The sequence below is a fragment of the Schistocerca serialis genome, chromosome 5, assembly GCF_023864345.2.
Source record: "Schistocerca serialis cubense isolate TAMUIC-IGC-003099 chromosome 5, iqSchSeri2.2, whole genome shotgun sequence".
Taxonomy (NCBI): domain Eukaryota; kingdom Metazoa; phylum Arthropoda; class Insecta; order Orthoptera; family Acrididae; genus Schistocerca; species Schistocerca serialis.
The window spans coordinates 340315999-340331063 of record NC_064642.1 but is presented as its reverse complement, the minus strand read 5'-3'; the positions used below and the strand labels follow the sequence as shown (position 1 = coordinate 340331063).

Sequence of the window (15065 nt, the reverse complement as noted above, 5' to 3'; positions counted from 1 at the left end):
TTTGGGAAACGGGCTACACCAGAGTGTGACTGTGGCGCTCAGGACGGAACACCCGACCACATCATTTATGAATGTCCAATATACGACGATGTAGCAACTGAACTTACGACATCAACTACCGAATCGTGAAACATATTCCATATTACGACGTGCTGGCACCTATCATGTCGTGAAGACACTTGCAAACGAGGTATCACGTAAGAACATGAGGGAATTCATTAGGAACCATACTGGTCAATGAATGAAAACTGATAAAGACTTGAGGTGCACCTGCCCAATACCGCCGGGCGCGGAATGGCCGGTCGCCGTTACGTCCGAGATCCGCCGCGCTTCAGTATCAGGAAGGCAGGTGTATCAAAGATATACCTACTCGTTACAGCACTTCCATTTAGATATTGGATATTATAAGTAATAATTAGAATGTAGAAATAAAATAAAACACAAACACGATTAGGGACTGCAGTGACTAGAAAGTAATTGGGGTCAGCCCAGTGCCAGGGGCACGCCCACTGGGATTAGCTCAGTGGGCAAGCCAAGATTAGTAGATTTGTAGTTTCGCTGGTACACCTGTAATGCTGCAGAATAGACTAGTATTTGTAGAGTAGATCAATAAATTTGCATAACCCTTGTCCAAAGCAATAGCGTCAGCCACCAACTAAAGTATAAGCTGCACTTGTCGTTGTAATAATTAAAGACCCACTAATTAGTTTAGGTGATGGGTTATTTTGTATGATTATTATTGTATTGTATTGGTTGAATAAAGAATTATTTTTTTTAAAGCACTTGTCGAATCCATGTCACGCAGACTCGCTGTTGTATTAAGACCTATAGGTGGACCGACAGGCTATTAACCTGGTGGACGTAATGTTATAGCTCATCAGTGTACGTTGTAATACCGCTAACTATAGCTACAATATTTCAGGTTCAAAAATGGCTCTCACCACTATGGGACTTAACATCTATGGTCGTCAGTCCCCTAGAACTTAGAACTACTTAAACCTAACTAACCTAAGGACAGCACACAACACCCAGTCATCACGAGGCAGGTAAAATCCCTGACCCCGCCGGGAATCGAACCCGGGAACCCGGGCGTGTAGAATATTTCAGGGATCATATATACGGGCAGCGACTGTCTTCCCTCCAGGGATACCATCCGCGAATGGAATAGGAATGGATTTGGGGTGTGTGTGTGAGGGGGGGGGGGAGGGGGGGGGGGGAATAATACTGCTACACAGTGTACCATCCGCCACACAGATGCACATGTAGATCAGGGTAAGCCGTATATTTCTTACCTTCAGCTATCTCCTCTATTTAATAATTTAACACAGGCAAGAGTGAATTTGTTCTGTAAGGCAACTGAAGAGCTCCTCGTGGGAACCGATCATTGGCTTCAATTCCGATCGCCGCCCGTGGGCTGAGACTGTTAGTGGCTGGGCGGGACAGACTGCGCGCCTGTCGCTGCCTGCGATGTCCCTGTGGACGGAAATACTCCAGTGCGGCGCCTGGAAGCATATGCGGTGTCGGTTTAACACAAGGCGCCGCCCTCCATAAACAACGACAGCTTCCGGAGCGACTGAGAACGCGGCACGCTTCTTTAAGAGCCCCCTCCCGTCGCTGAACATAACCGACTATTGATGCAAGCCCGCCACACCACGCCGGTACGTGTTTACCGGCAGTTAATCAACCCGTGCACACCGCTAGAGCTTCACATGTTCTGGCATCCCCTATGAGAGTGTCAGCTTTCTGTTTGCGCGTGAATAGGTTGGTGCATAATTTAATCTTTTCCAAATAAAAGGGACTACACGTGTAGTTATGATTTACAAGAAGACACCAGACCCTGCTGCAGGCCGATTTCGACACCTTTCGGCATACTACTCTGAGGCCGCTGTAATGAACCTGTTATCGACATTGACATAGGCAAGATATTGTTCCCATGAATTCCAAGACGTTCAGCAAATACTTTAATTTTATGGTTCAAATGGCTCTGAACACTGTGGAACTTAACATCTGAGGTCATCAGTTCCCTAGAACTTAGAACTATTTAAACCTAACTAGGCAAAGCGTTTCTAAGGAAGAGATATTTGTTAACATCGATTGAAATCTAAGTGTTAAGAAGTATTTTGTGAAGATGTCTGAAGTGCAGACGTTGTATGAAAATGAAACTTGGACGATAAACGGTTCAGACGAGAAGAGGATAAAATAGAAGCTTTTGAAACGTGGTGCTACAGAATAACGCTGAACATGAGATGGGTACATCACGAACTAAAGAGGTACTGAATAGGACTGGGGAGAAAAAGAGATTTGTGGCACAGCTTCACTAGAAGAAGGATCGGTTGATAGGATACTTTCTGAGACATCAAGGAATCATCAATTTACTACTGAAGGGGAGTGTGAGGGATAAACACTGCAGAGGGAGACCAAGAAATGAGTACTGTAAGCTGGTTCAGGAGGGTGTAGGTTGCACTAATTATTCGAATGTGAAGATCCATGCACAAGATACAGTAGCATGGAGAGCGGCATCAAACCAGTCTCTGGACTGAATACGATAACAACAGGCAATGCTGACGACCAGATTGTCAGGAGATGAACATATAATTTCCACATGACACACATCCGTTGCTCTACATTGTAAAACATTTTTTACTCATTTTTGTTTTAAGCGATTTCATTCCGGAAGCACGTGGCGAGACTCGTTTTGCTTTGGTAGATCCTACTTTTATGCGGCTATTTCTATTTCGATACGCTAATGAGAAACAATTAAATTTGAAGTCCGCATTTGTCGGATTATCTGTCGTACTGGCGTATTCTGCTGATACGATCGTTAGCAGACTCGCTAGCTGTAAGTTACAAGTTATGCGAGACACGCGCTTGTGTGTACGCTTCAGCTATCAAACTGCACCTCCCCTTCCGTGCGGAGGCCGTTCACAAAGGAAGCCCCAACACCACAGCTGTACCCTCCCCTGCTTCGCCGTCTGGGCTGGCACGGACCAAGTTGTTTTGGGCATACGCTACGTCAGTTTATGATACCATAGGATTACTGTTGTCCCTTTATGTTCATTCTGCAAACCTGAAATTGTACTTTTCTCTAACCTCCTACCAGTCGTCTTAAAGTTGTAATTTTCATCTCGAAAAACATCTACATGTGATATCAGATACATCTCTTACTTTCAAGAAGCATTGCATGAACTGCAAGTCAAACGTTTCCACTAGGAACGATCTTCTACAGGAATAGGCCGGATAACAGTGAGGTAGTCAACCTGAAACTACACGAACGTCTGCAACGGCACTACGTTATTCTGCAGCAGGGTATGCATACCCTGTTTGGCATAGTTCAACACACGCCAAACAGGTGGACATAGCTCTCAATGACACCTGCAGAATCGTAACAGGTTGCTTGAAATCCACTCCAGCTGAACGGCTTTACCACCTCGTAGGGATACCACCACCTCCTGTTCGAAGAGAAATAGCTGAGAATGAGGAAAGAAAGACAGTGGTGCAGGAGACAACTAATTCTTTGTATGGGCACGAACCGAACATTCAACGACTAAAGGCAAGGAGGAGTTTCCTTAGAACATCGACGGCACTTAGAACCACAGCTAGAAAAGCTAGGTTGCAATTGTAGAGTGACCTACCTTCCCGATAGCTATAAAAGAGTTTCAGAAACGCTACCTTCTGGCTATGATGAGAAATCAACGTCTTGGAAGTCTTTGAATAGACAGTTAAAAGGTTAATTTGGCAAGATAAGACTACATTGATCTAGACGATATCCAATGTGACTGTGGTGAAGACCACACTTCATCATATGCCTCAGTGCAGACAGTGTCCAGCCTCTTCCACAAAAGATGAACTTAATCAAGGAACAGAAAAATGCTTTGGAAGTGGCCAAGATTTGGTAAAAAGTAATACAGTCGTAACTGTGCATTACATGTATGTTTCTGATAAGGGAATTTAAAAAAAAAATCTCAAAAAATATAGATGCGAAATTTATTGTTTGGTTATCTGCAGGTATATCCGTGTAGTCCTGGCACACACTGAAATTCCAGCGCCACAGTATCTTAACATGCCACTACAGGACCCACAACAAAATGTTGAACCCATCTCTACTTTATCAACCGCATGCAGCAGTGCCCCCGCTAGAATTTCAATGTGTTCAAAGACAAACGACATGTACAGTCATGGACAAAACGAGCGAGACCCCTCGCCTTTTCGTTATACTGATCCGCACAGCTTTAAAGTCTGCTACACAGCATAACAGGCAAGGCGACGACGTGCTACCAACATACTATGCACAGGTGTGAAATTGACAAACTATCCGAACTAGCTACGCTTTCGATCCAAATCACGTTTACAGGAATGAAAATAAAATCTATTTGCCTACGCACGTGGTAATTCAGATCCCAGTATTAATGTCACCGAGTTTTAGAAATGCGGGCATTTCCATTGCTAGCTAGCTTAAGAAACACTTCGGTTAATGAACGTTCTCTGGCTGTGGCGAGTCTAATGGAGAATTCGAAACATTGTAGAATACTTTTGGCAGCTATGTAGCCCTTTATTTCCTGGATTGGTGCAGAATCATCCTACTGAATTTACTCGCTAATAACAGTATTTTGTTATTTCGATAAACATCCAGAATAATTATCACATAAGCAGCGACATAAAGGTAAAAAAATTCATAATTTTGAGACCATAAAACTCTATGCAACAGAAACTGCAGATAATTTTGCCATTTTCATTGCGAAATTGCCGGCTTATTCATGCCTGGGGTAGTAATAGAGGGCTGTTTGCCTGGGTTGTCTGCTAGCGTAGTGAAAGGTGTTTGCTACTGCAAGGGAGGTCTGGTTTGTTTTCCGTTCTAATCTCGATGGAAGCAGATAGACTATCAGTAAAGCAATTTTAAGAAATTCTCGCGTCCCCAATACGTTTTATTGCTATCTTTATTGTGTACCGGCGCCCTGTGGATGTAAATATGAAAATATTGTAGAACTTCATACTTGTTACTGCCTACTTTTCCGCTTCTGTCAAAAATTGAAGTCACTTACGTGTGGCACTGAATGATTTTTAACTGAATTTCTTTATGAATCTTCACGCATTGCTAAATTTGCACACTTTCATGGTAGGTCAGCAACGGTAATCCAGTATGACTGATCTGAACTTTGACACAGACCGTTTCGCGGCCGAATGCGCATAATACGAGGGCAGTTCAATAAGTAATGCAACACATTTTTTTTCTGAAACAGGGGTTGTTTTATTCAGCATTGAAATACACCAGGTTATTCCCCAATCTTTTAGCTACACAACACTATTTTTCAATGTAATCTCCATTCAATGCTATGGCCTTACGCCACCTTGAAATGAGGGCCTGTATGCCTGCACGGTACCATTCCACTGGTCGATGTCGGAGCCAACGTCGTACTGCATGAATAACTTCTTCATCATCCGCGTAGTGCCTCCCACGGATTGCGTCCTTCATTGGGCGAAACATATGGAAATCCGACGGTGCGAGATCGGGGCTGTAGGGTGCATGAGGAAGAACAGTCCACTGAAGTTTTGTGAGCTCCTCTCGGGTGCGAAGACTTGTGTGAGGTCTTGCGTTGTCATGAAGAAGGAGAAGTTCGTTCAGATTTTTGTGCCTACGAACACGCTGAAGTCGTTTCTTCAATTTCTGAAGAGTAGCACAATACACTTCAGAGTTGATCGTTTGACCATGGGGAAGGACATCGAACAGAATAACCCCTTCAGCGTCCCAGAAGACTGTAACCATGACTTTACCGGCTGAGGGTATGGCTTTAAACTTTTTCTTGGTAGGGGAGTGGGTGTGGCGCCACTCCATTGATTGCCGTTTTGTTTCAGGTTCGAAGTGATGAACCCATGTTTCATCGCCTGTAACAATCTTTGACAAGAAATTGTCACCCTCAGCCACATGACGAGCAAGCAATTCCGCACAGATAGTTCTCCTTTGCTCTTTATGGTGTTCGGTTAGACAACGAGGGACCCAGCGGGAACAAACCTTTGAATATCCCAACTAGTGAACAATTCTGACAGCACTATCAACAGATATGTCAAGTTGAGCACTGAGTTGTTTGATGGTGATCCGTCGATCATCTCGAACGAGTGTGATCGCACGCTCCGCCATTGCAGGAGTCACAGCTGTGCACGGCCGGCCCGCACGCGGGAGATCAGACAGTCTTGCTTGACCTTGCGGCGATGATGACACACGCTTTGCCCAACGACTCACCGTGCTTTTGTCCACTGCCAGATCACCGTAGACATTCTGCAAGCGCCTATGAATATCTGAGTTGCCCTGGTTTTCCGCCAAAAGAAACTCGATCACTGCCCGTTGTTTGCAACGCACATCCGTTACAGACGCCATTTTAACAGCTCCGTACAGCGCTGCCACCTGTCGGAAGTCAATGAAACTATACGAGACGAAGCGGGAATGTTTGAAAATATTCCACAAGAAATTTCCGGTTTTTTCAACCAAAATTGGCCGAGAAAAAAAATGTGTTGCATTACTTATTGAACTGCCCTCGTATTTTGCTAATCCGTAATGATCTGGGGTACTTTGTCTTACTTAAACAGTTATGTTATCTCGATAAGCTGAAATTCTTCTTTATTAGTACAGTTCATACTAATTGGCGTTTCTTCTTTCATTTATATCTTATATTTACATGTTGTGTTTAACACACTAATCACCATTAATATAGTCTTACACATGATTGAAAACAGTCTAACAAAGTTCGGATAGTTGGTCAATTTCACACCTGTGCATAGTATGTTGGTAGCACGTCGTCGCCTTGCCTGTTATGCTGTGTAGCAGGCTTTAAAGCTGTGCGGATCAGTATAACGAAAAGGCGAGGGGTGTCGCTCGTTTTGTCCACGGCTGTACCTGCCAATAAAAAAAAATTAATTATGCAACTACGCTTTTCCGATAATTAATTCAACTTTACCACTACCTATCATCTTTCTATCTCGGTATTCTATTGACAATACCGTCCCAAGAACGACTTACGAAATTAATCGTCTCCAATGGTTTTACGACTAGATTTTCAAACAAACTGGGTAAAAAGTTTATGTGAACACTGAGTACTCTAGTTTAAGATAGGCAGTATGAAGGAGCAACTTTATGCACCATGCACGGCACACATTTGATAAGCGCAGCCACTAACCGTTATGCAACCCGAATACGGTAGATTAGGAGGAGCAAGTGCGAGCGGTTAGCTGGCTGTACGCAGATGGGACTGAGACGGGAGTTATGACCCCGTTATCTGATGGTGGGGAACAGCAGTCGTCGTTGTATGTAGGGCGGCCAGCAGACAGCCGTCGGACTGTCTGGGATGCGTGCTCTGGCGGGAAACGGTTGCCGTCTTTATCTGGGGGCGGACATCACAACGAGCGAAGACGACCGCCGTAAATATCATCACTCGTTGAGGCTGTCAGCCCACCAGCCTCGCTCTCCCTTCTCGACAAAACCTGCGCGCGTCAAGTTACATGCGCACGCCTATCATCACTCTGCCGCTTCGTGTGTGTCTCACACTGCTGTGGACACTAAAGCTGTTTTTCTGCATCCGGGCCACCGGTTTTTTTTGTAAGCTGACTGGCTAGTGTTTCCCTAAATCTCCTAAAGGGCCTGCAGTCTTGGCCGACTAGGTCGATTTCAAACGGGATTAACTTACAAAAGGCAGTGCTTTGCGGCACATGATAGCAATAAACTTCTAAAGGTCCTGGCAGAAGGCACCAACTTACAGTAAATGCTACCAGCAGGAGTAGGGAACGGGCAACACAAATGCCTGAATTTTGTTGCTGAGGTTGGCTGAAGGGCTAAATGTTGAATAATTTCGTGGAGCGGTTTTGGAGATATCGAAATCGAGGTCGGCGAGCAACCCTCGCTAGGGTAGGAGGCAGAAGTGATTATTTAAAATTATGTAACATTTCTGATTTTGAGAGACTGTAATCCTTCAGGATCCATACAGTTACGTTTTGTGTAAAAAAAAAAAAAAAAATGACACACCTTGAAGCCCAACGGTACACGACCGATGGCCGTGTCATCCTCAGCCCGTAGGCGTCACAGGATGCCGATATGGAAGGGCATGTGGTCAGCACACCGCTCTCCTGGCCGTTGTCAGTGACAGCTGCCGCTACCTCTCAATCAAGTAACTGCTCAATTGGCCTCACAAGGGCTGAGTATACCTCGATTGCCAACAGTACTCAGCAGATCCGGACAGTGACCCATCCAAGCGTTACCCAAGCCCGATAGCGCTTAACTTCGGTGATTTGACGGGAACCGGTGTTACCACTGTGGCAAGGCCGTCGTCGCATGTTTTCCATACGGAGAGCTAAAAAATGTTCGCAAGTGCGTTCCCTTAAATGGGCATAGAATTGTAAGTGAGTCATTTTCAGTTGCCCAGGCAAGTAAAACGATTTTGTAAGAGCAGACGTGTTCGGTGGGCAGTATTCTTACATCAGACTGCGGATCCAGCAGGTAGCTGGAGGTTGTTTCTATAGGTCAAAAGCCACACAAAAACCCCAATAGTTTGTCTCGATGTTTCTCTGTGACTTTTGACCTAGTTAATTTTCATTGTATTCTTGTTCTGTCTTTTTTGGAGATCGTCTGCAGTAGCTGCTAGGCGCCAGCAGGAGGCGATGTATGAACTGGAAGCGGTCGGGTCACGAGGTCTTCCCGAGAGCAGATACACAGCTACAGGAATTAGACTGCTGATATAAGCGTAGCAGCGCAGAAAGTAACACTGGTCCGCCGATAAACGTTTCTGACCAAATCAGCGGAGCAGTACTTGGCGTACTTCGTCTCTAGCACCGCACGTCACGAAGAGCGCGAAGATACTGGTCGTGGCCGCGAGAGCGACTTCTCCACACGCCATTCAAGCCTCGAGGAGTGACGAAAAGAACGTTTCAACAGGTCGCCTCCAAAAGTTACACAGATATTAAATATTTAATTAGTTATATGCACTAACACCAGCAGTTTTTCATCCTCCCTTCGCACAATTTAGATATCTTTATAAAAGTAAACTCAACACTGGGATCGTCACAACGCTGTCCCACTTTACCTGGTAACAAAAGTAGAGCTGGTCCCTTTCCCTCATAGTCTCGCATTGTACTACATCAGTCTTTGCTTTCTGCGCGTGACCTAAACAGGTTGAAATCGCCAGCGATATGCAGTTAAGTCCACGAGATCCGTGACGCCACACAAGCACTGTTCTTCAGCCGCCTCGCCACCGCAGCCGTGCTGAGCGGCACGGCACGCTCCAGCAATTCGATTGAAGAGCAGTGAAAAATCAGACACACTGAAACCTTACTAATTAGACCTGAAGCCTAATTGGATTGCAGACGGAAAGTAGGAGCTCCAAGTTCAAATTTGATCTGGCACAAATAGCCATTTCTCAAGAGAAACGACTATATCGCAGTAACTGTATTACTGGAATGATTCCACTGAATTTCTTGTACCCAGAAACACTAAATTACCAATCTATTACTTAAAAAGGAGTATTTGTCTCTTCGTCTTCTTTGCCATTTCATCCGATTACGATGAAACTTCGGTGAGTTGTTTCTCTGGGGGTAAGAGAGTAGGAGTGGAGGTGAAAAGGGGGATGAAATAAAAGCTTACCACAGGGAGGTCTGCAGCAATTTCAGTCATATTCTGTACAAACAAGACTCATCATTTGTATAGTTCTTTGTATAAAAATATTGAGGAGGTAAATGGTAATATACCCCAACCATACCTCCGGGTAGGGCTGTGAATGAGAAGACGTGGTACGCAAAAATATTCGATAACGACCTAAATCAGTATAAAATTCATAGTTTTCGGAGTCGCTAGACTTACTGGTGATAGTCATGATGAAGTTTCATCCGTACAATTGCGGTTTTATGTGCGAGAGTGAAAATACGGTGACACAGCAGCGTATCTCTGTAACTCCGGTAGGAATTTCTACCAAAATTTGCACACGTATCGCTTGCCGTCTGGAAAAATGTGCTGTGACAGTAAGACATTCCTAGCTCCATTACGGTTGTTGGTTCAGGGTCGAAAGGCGTGACATAAGAGCATACCTCAGGAATGCCTGTGGCCAATTTAAAGGAGATTTGCTATATACACGACTCATCATGTGCGTAAAAATATTTCGGGCGTAAGATACCCCATCGACCGCCAGCTGTGGAAGTGACGACGAGAAGGAGTGACATGCAGAAACGTGCGAAACCAACCTGTTGGTATTTCTTTCCCGCTATGAGTTGACTTGAGATACTTTAAATGTATGAACCGCAATCTCTCTTATTTTTGTTATTAACAGCATTACGCATTAACCACTTCGTGACAATGACCGCTGCAGCGAGCCAATAATTTTGCCAGTGTGTTCCGGGAACAAAGATCATGCCACACGGTTCAATACCACAGATACATGGTGTAAAACAGTAGAGATTTAGACTCTTCCCAGCAACAGTTGTTTTCCTGGAAACGACAATCATTTAGAGCCTACCGGAGAATTGCATGTTTCTTCAGAATTCAGATGAAACTGTAGGGGAAATTCGCTAGAGATGCGGATGATTATAACTACGGTGTTTAAATAAGTGTCCAATATTTTGAGAGATGGTAGTACTAACCAAAACAAAAAAGAAATTCCAGTAAACAAGGGCTCTAAAGTGCGTACCGTAAGAGCTATGGGCACTTGTTCATCTTCGATACTATGAAAGAGATCTTTTCTACTGCAAGCTCTTCGCTTTTCATCTTTTGAGAGGACGTAGTGTGGACCAAAACAAGTAAAAACATTTCCAGTAAACAAGGGCTCTAAAATGCATACCTAAGAACTATGGACACTTGTTCCTCTTCGATACTGTGAAACACATCTATTCTATGGAACAATTCTGCTGAATTCCTCTTCGATACTGTGAAACACATCTATTCTATAGAGGTATGCATTTTAGAACCCATGTTTACTGGATTTTCTTTCTTTTTTGTGAGTACTACTACCTCTCTGAATATTGGACACTTTTTTTCTAACACCCTGATTATATATGCGTTCGAGGGAGAAGCCGCACACAAGAAACTAGTTAACTGTAAAGAACTAGAATTCGAAGCCCATGCACTTGTCTTTGATATTAGGAACTTTCGAATGTGTTAGGTCTCTTCAAGACCGCCTTCGCTGCTGTTTTACACAAGTGTCCCGACGACAGGCTGCCACGCCAGCGCTCGGAACGTACTACACTGCTAATCCGTAACTCCTCTGTGTGTCAGACGGCCGGGCTGAAGTTGTACTCACCTCGAACTTGTACTTGTGGCTGGCGAGGGACGTGCGCTGCTTCTGCCAGAAGTTGTCGGGCTTGATGATGCAGGCGAGGTGTACGGAGCCGGGGAAGTGCTCCTGCAGCACCTTCAGGATGGGCTTCACCGTGCTCCAGGTGGCGCCGCGCATGTCGATCACCACCGTGAAGCCCTGCTCGCGCACCTCCTCGCTGCAACACGCCCGCAACAATCGCACTGTACTAAGCGTAAACACCGACTTACGACAAATAAAAAACTCTGCAAATGATTAACGGGGTCTGTCTCCTAGTAAAACAAAAGTTGCAGCATTCTGAGAGTGAGTTTATTCACTGTCTGTCAAGAGGCGAATGACTGATATTTTGTGTATTTGAAAAATGTGAACACTAGGCTATTGACACAGTTTGTATTATGCCCACGTCTAATCGTCTCTTACCTTTCGATTACATTTCGTTTTTATGTGACTTTCTACCCACTTCACTGCCACAGATTCACAATTCATCAGGAAGGAATGGAGGGAGGGAGGGAGGAAGGAAGATTAGGTTTAAATCTACCTTGGGCGAGGGGGTCATTAGAGACGCATGACAAGCTCGGATTAGCGAAGTATAGTGAAGGAAATCGCTAGTGCCCTTTCAAAGGTACCATCCCGAAATTTACCTTAAGCGATTGAGGAAATTTCTCTGCCTCGTGATGACTGGGTGTTGTGTGCTGTCCTTAGGTTAGTTAGGTTTAAGTAGTTCTAAGTTTTAGGGGACTGATGATCGTAGATGTTAAGTCCCATAGTGCTCAGAGCCATTTGATTGAGGAAAACACGGAAAAGCTTACAATGGAATACCCGAACGGTGACTTGAACAACAACCATTCCGAATACCGTTTGCGATAGGCCTAACATTAAAATATGAGGATAGTCGGAAAAGTTTCCGACCTCAATATGAGGATAGCAGCGCATGTCAACAATAGTTGGGGGATTTGTTTGTGCATGTGTAGCAAGCCACTAACTAAAATTTCAGCTATTTTGAATGCGCAGTTGTTGTTTTACAGTCGTTTCAGTGAGTCGATGCGAGTGATTTTATGAAAATGGACAAAATCGAGTATCGAGTTGTCATTAGATGTTTGTTTTCTGAAAGGCAATACTCCTATGCAAAGTGGACACAAGTTGGACATGCGTACTGGGACTCTGCACTATCATTTACTACAGTGAAATTTGGGGCAGCTGGATTTAAACGTGACCGCACCAGTTTGGATGACAATAAGTGTTCGGAACAGCCAAAAACTGCAACCACTGACGACAACAGCGCAGAAATTCACCAACTGGTGCTACCGAACAGTCAGATTAAGGTGACAGAGAGAGCGGAGGCTATGAGCACATCCAAAGAATATGTTTGTCACATGATGCTTGAAAATTTAGGAATGAGAAAGCTGACCGTAACCTAGGTGCCACGATTTCTCACTTTGCACCGATCTTTACCTCAGCGGTTGCCATGATGAAAATCCACGAATTGCGGTTTTAACTGTTTGAGCTCCCTCCTCAGTTGCCAGATCTAGCCCCAAGAGTCTTGTTGTTGTTGTTGTTGTTGTTGTTCCCTTGATTAAAAGCCGAGATCGGCTCTGGCTCTGAGCACTATGGGACTTAACTACTGAGGTCATCAGTCCCCTAGAACTTAGAACTACTTAAACCTAACTAACCTAAGGACATCACACATATCCATGCCCGAGGCAGGATTCGAACCTGCGACCGTAGCGGTCACGCGGTTCCAAACTGACGCGCTGAGAACCGCACGGCCACACCGGCCGGCTCCGAGATCGGAGGACAAAAATTTTTCAGAGAAACACACTAACTGTTATTTTGACGGTTATGGGGGGATGTATGTAAAATTGGTCAAAAATGTTGAATTTTTTTTTCTACCCCAGATAGTTCTGTAGCATGTTAAAAGTATTGTCTGCAATTTTCAGAGTTTATTTCGTGCTACGTACGACGTAAAAACCATCTTGTTTCAACCAATGCACAGTACCACGCCCCATTTTCTACACGACACTGTCCTTGTTTACGATATTTTATTATTTTCTGGTATCAGAGAGGACATCTATGGAGTACGAAAGGCGATTAATTATGATTTATTAAAGAAATGTACACACTGTGTAACACAAAACCCGAACGAAAACTTTAATAATCTCGTTTAAAAGAGACGCCCGAAGAGGATTTGCTATACGTTGCTCAACTGTAAACTTATTAAAGAAGACTGATGATGTGCGTATTGCTTGCTGGTTCTGAGATTGCAGTGAAGGATATTGCTAAAACGGCATGCCAGAAGGACCAGACTAGAAAAAAGGGCTACATGAGGACCAAAAAAAGACAAATGTGTGGGAATAGCAAAATTAAGTACCTGTTTCTAGCATAAATGGTTCAAACAGCTCTAAGCACTATGGGACTTAACATCTGAGGGCATCAGTTCCCTAGACTTAGAACTACTTAAACCTAACTAACCTAAGGACATCACACACATCCATGCCCGAGGGAGAATTCTAACCTTCCACCGCAGCAGCAGTGCGGTTCCGGACTGAAGCGCCTAGAATTGCTCGGCCACAGCGGCCGGCTCTGGTATAAATGCTAAGAAAATCTTTTTTCTGCATTTTCCACAACTTTCATTTTTCACGGTGTAACGATCATCTTCTGCTGAAGCATTGCAGATAAAAAGGTGAAACATGCCACAGACTTTGTACATACTATATCACAACTTCCTGTAGTACAAAATTTTTCAATGTGCATTACTGTCAAATTCTATAAATTTTTGTGAAATACAATTGCTACGTACCATACACGTAAATTTAAGTAATTGTTGCGACAGTTCTAAGACTAATATTAAGAAAGTGGTACACAGACTTGTTTATCTAATTACTAAGAATAACCAATGACATTTTGAAAGTGGTAAGTAAAGTAACCATTGACAATATGTTCCTTGTGAGATGTCATGTGTTCCAAAAGCATCCAGCAACGTCCTGACCAAATTACTTGACAAAACACACCGAAAATGTCGATATTATAGCCAATAACATAATGACAACAAGTACAAAGTTTCGTCCAATTATCTCTCGATGAGTAAAAGTTTATACACCGATGAGGCAAAACATTATGACCACCTGTTTAATAGCGTATTGTTCCACTTTTCAAACACAGTACAACAGAGACTCTGCTTGCCATGGATTCTACAAGTCCTTGCACAGGATTCCAGACGTCCTCGCACAGATCAAGCAATTCCCGCAAACTACGGGGTAGTGGTTTACCGGCACGCAGCTGGCACCCGATATGTGTTCCAATGTGTACAGATTAGGCATATTTGCTGGCCAAGACATCAATGTGAGTTCACTACGATGACCTTCAAACCACTGTAGTACGATTCTGATATTGCAACACATACAGTTATCCTGCTGCACGATGTCATCTCCGTAGGGGGATGATGCTTCACGCATGAAGCGATGCAGGTGATCCACAATAATGTTCACATTGTTCACTTTCGTCACGATGCCTTCGATTGTCACCACAGATCCCGTGGTAGCCCAACTCAATGTACCCCACAGCATAATTCTGCCCTCATCGGCCTGCACCTGTGGCGCGGTGCATGTTTCGTGCAACCATTCACCTGGATGATGGCGTGTAAGGACCCAACCATCGACATGGTATAACAATAAATACGATTCATTCGATATGTTTCTACTGATCCATAGTGAGAAGTCAGAGATGCTGTGCCCACTGCAGTCATAACTGACGATGTCGTTGAATCAACACAGGAACACGTACGGGTCG

The 15065-nt window shown here is 44.1% G+C and overlaps 1 protein-coding gene across 1 annotated transcript in view; it reads right to left on the bottom strand.

The window, feature by feature from the left end:
- Positions 1-15065, bottom strand: part of LOC126480962 (kalirin) — a 1643174-nt gene that overhangs the window by 1369606 nt on the left and 258503 nt on the right. Inside the window, exon 3 of the mRNA XM_050104391.1 lies at positions 11265-11457. Coding sequence (XP_049960348.1) covers positions 11265-11457 — 193 coding nt within the window. The remainder of the gene's footprint in view (positions 1-11264; positions 11458-15065) is intronic.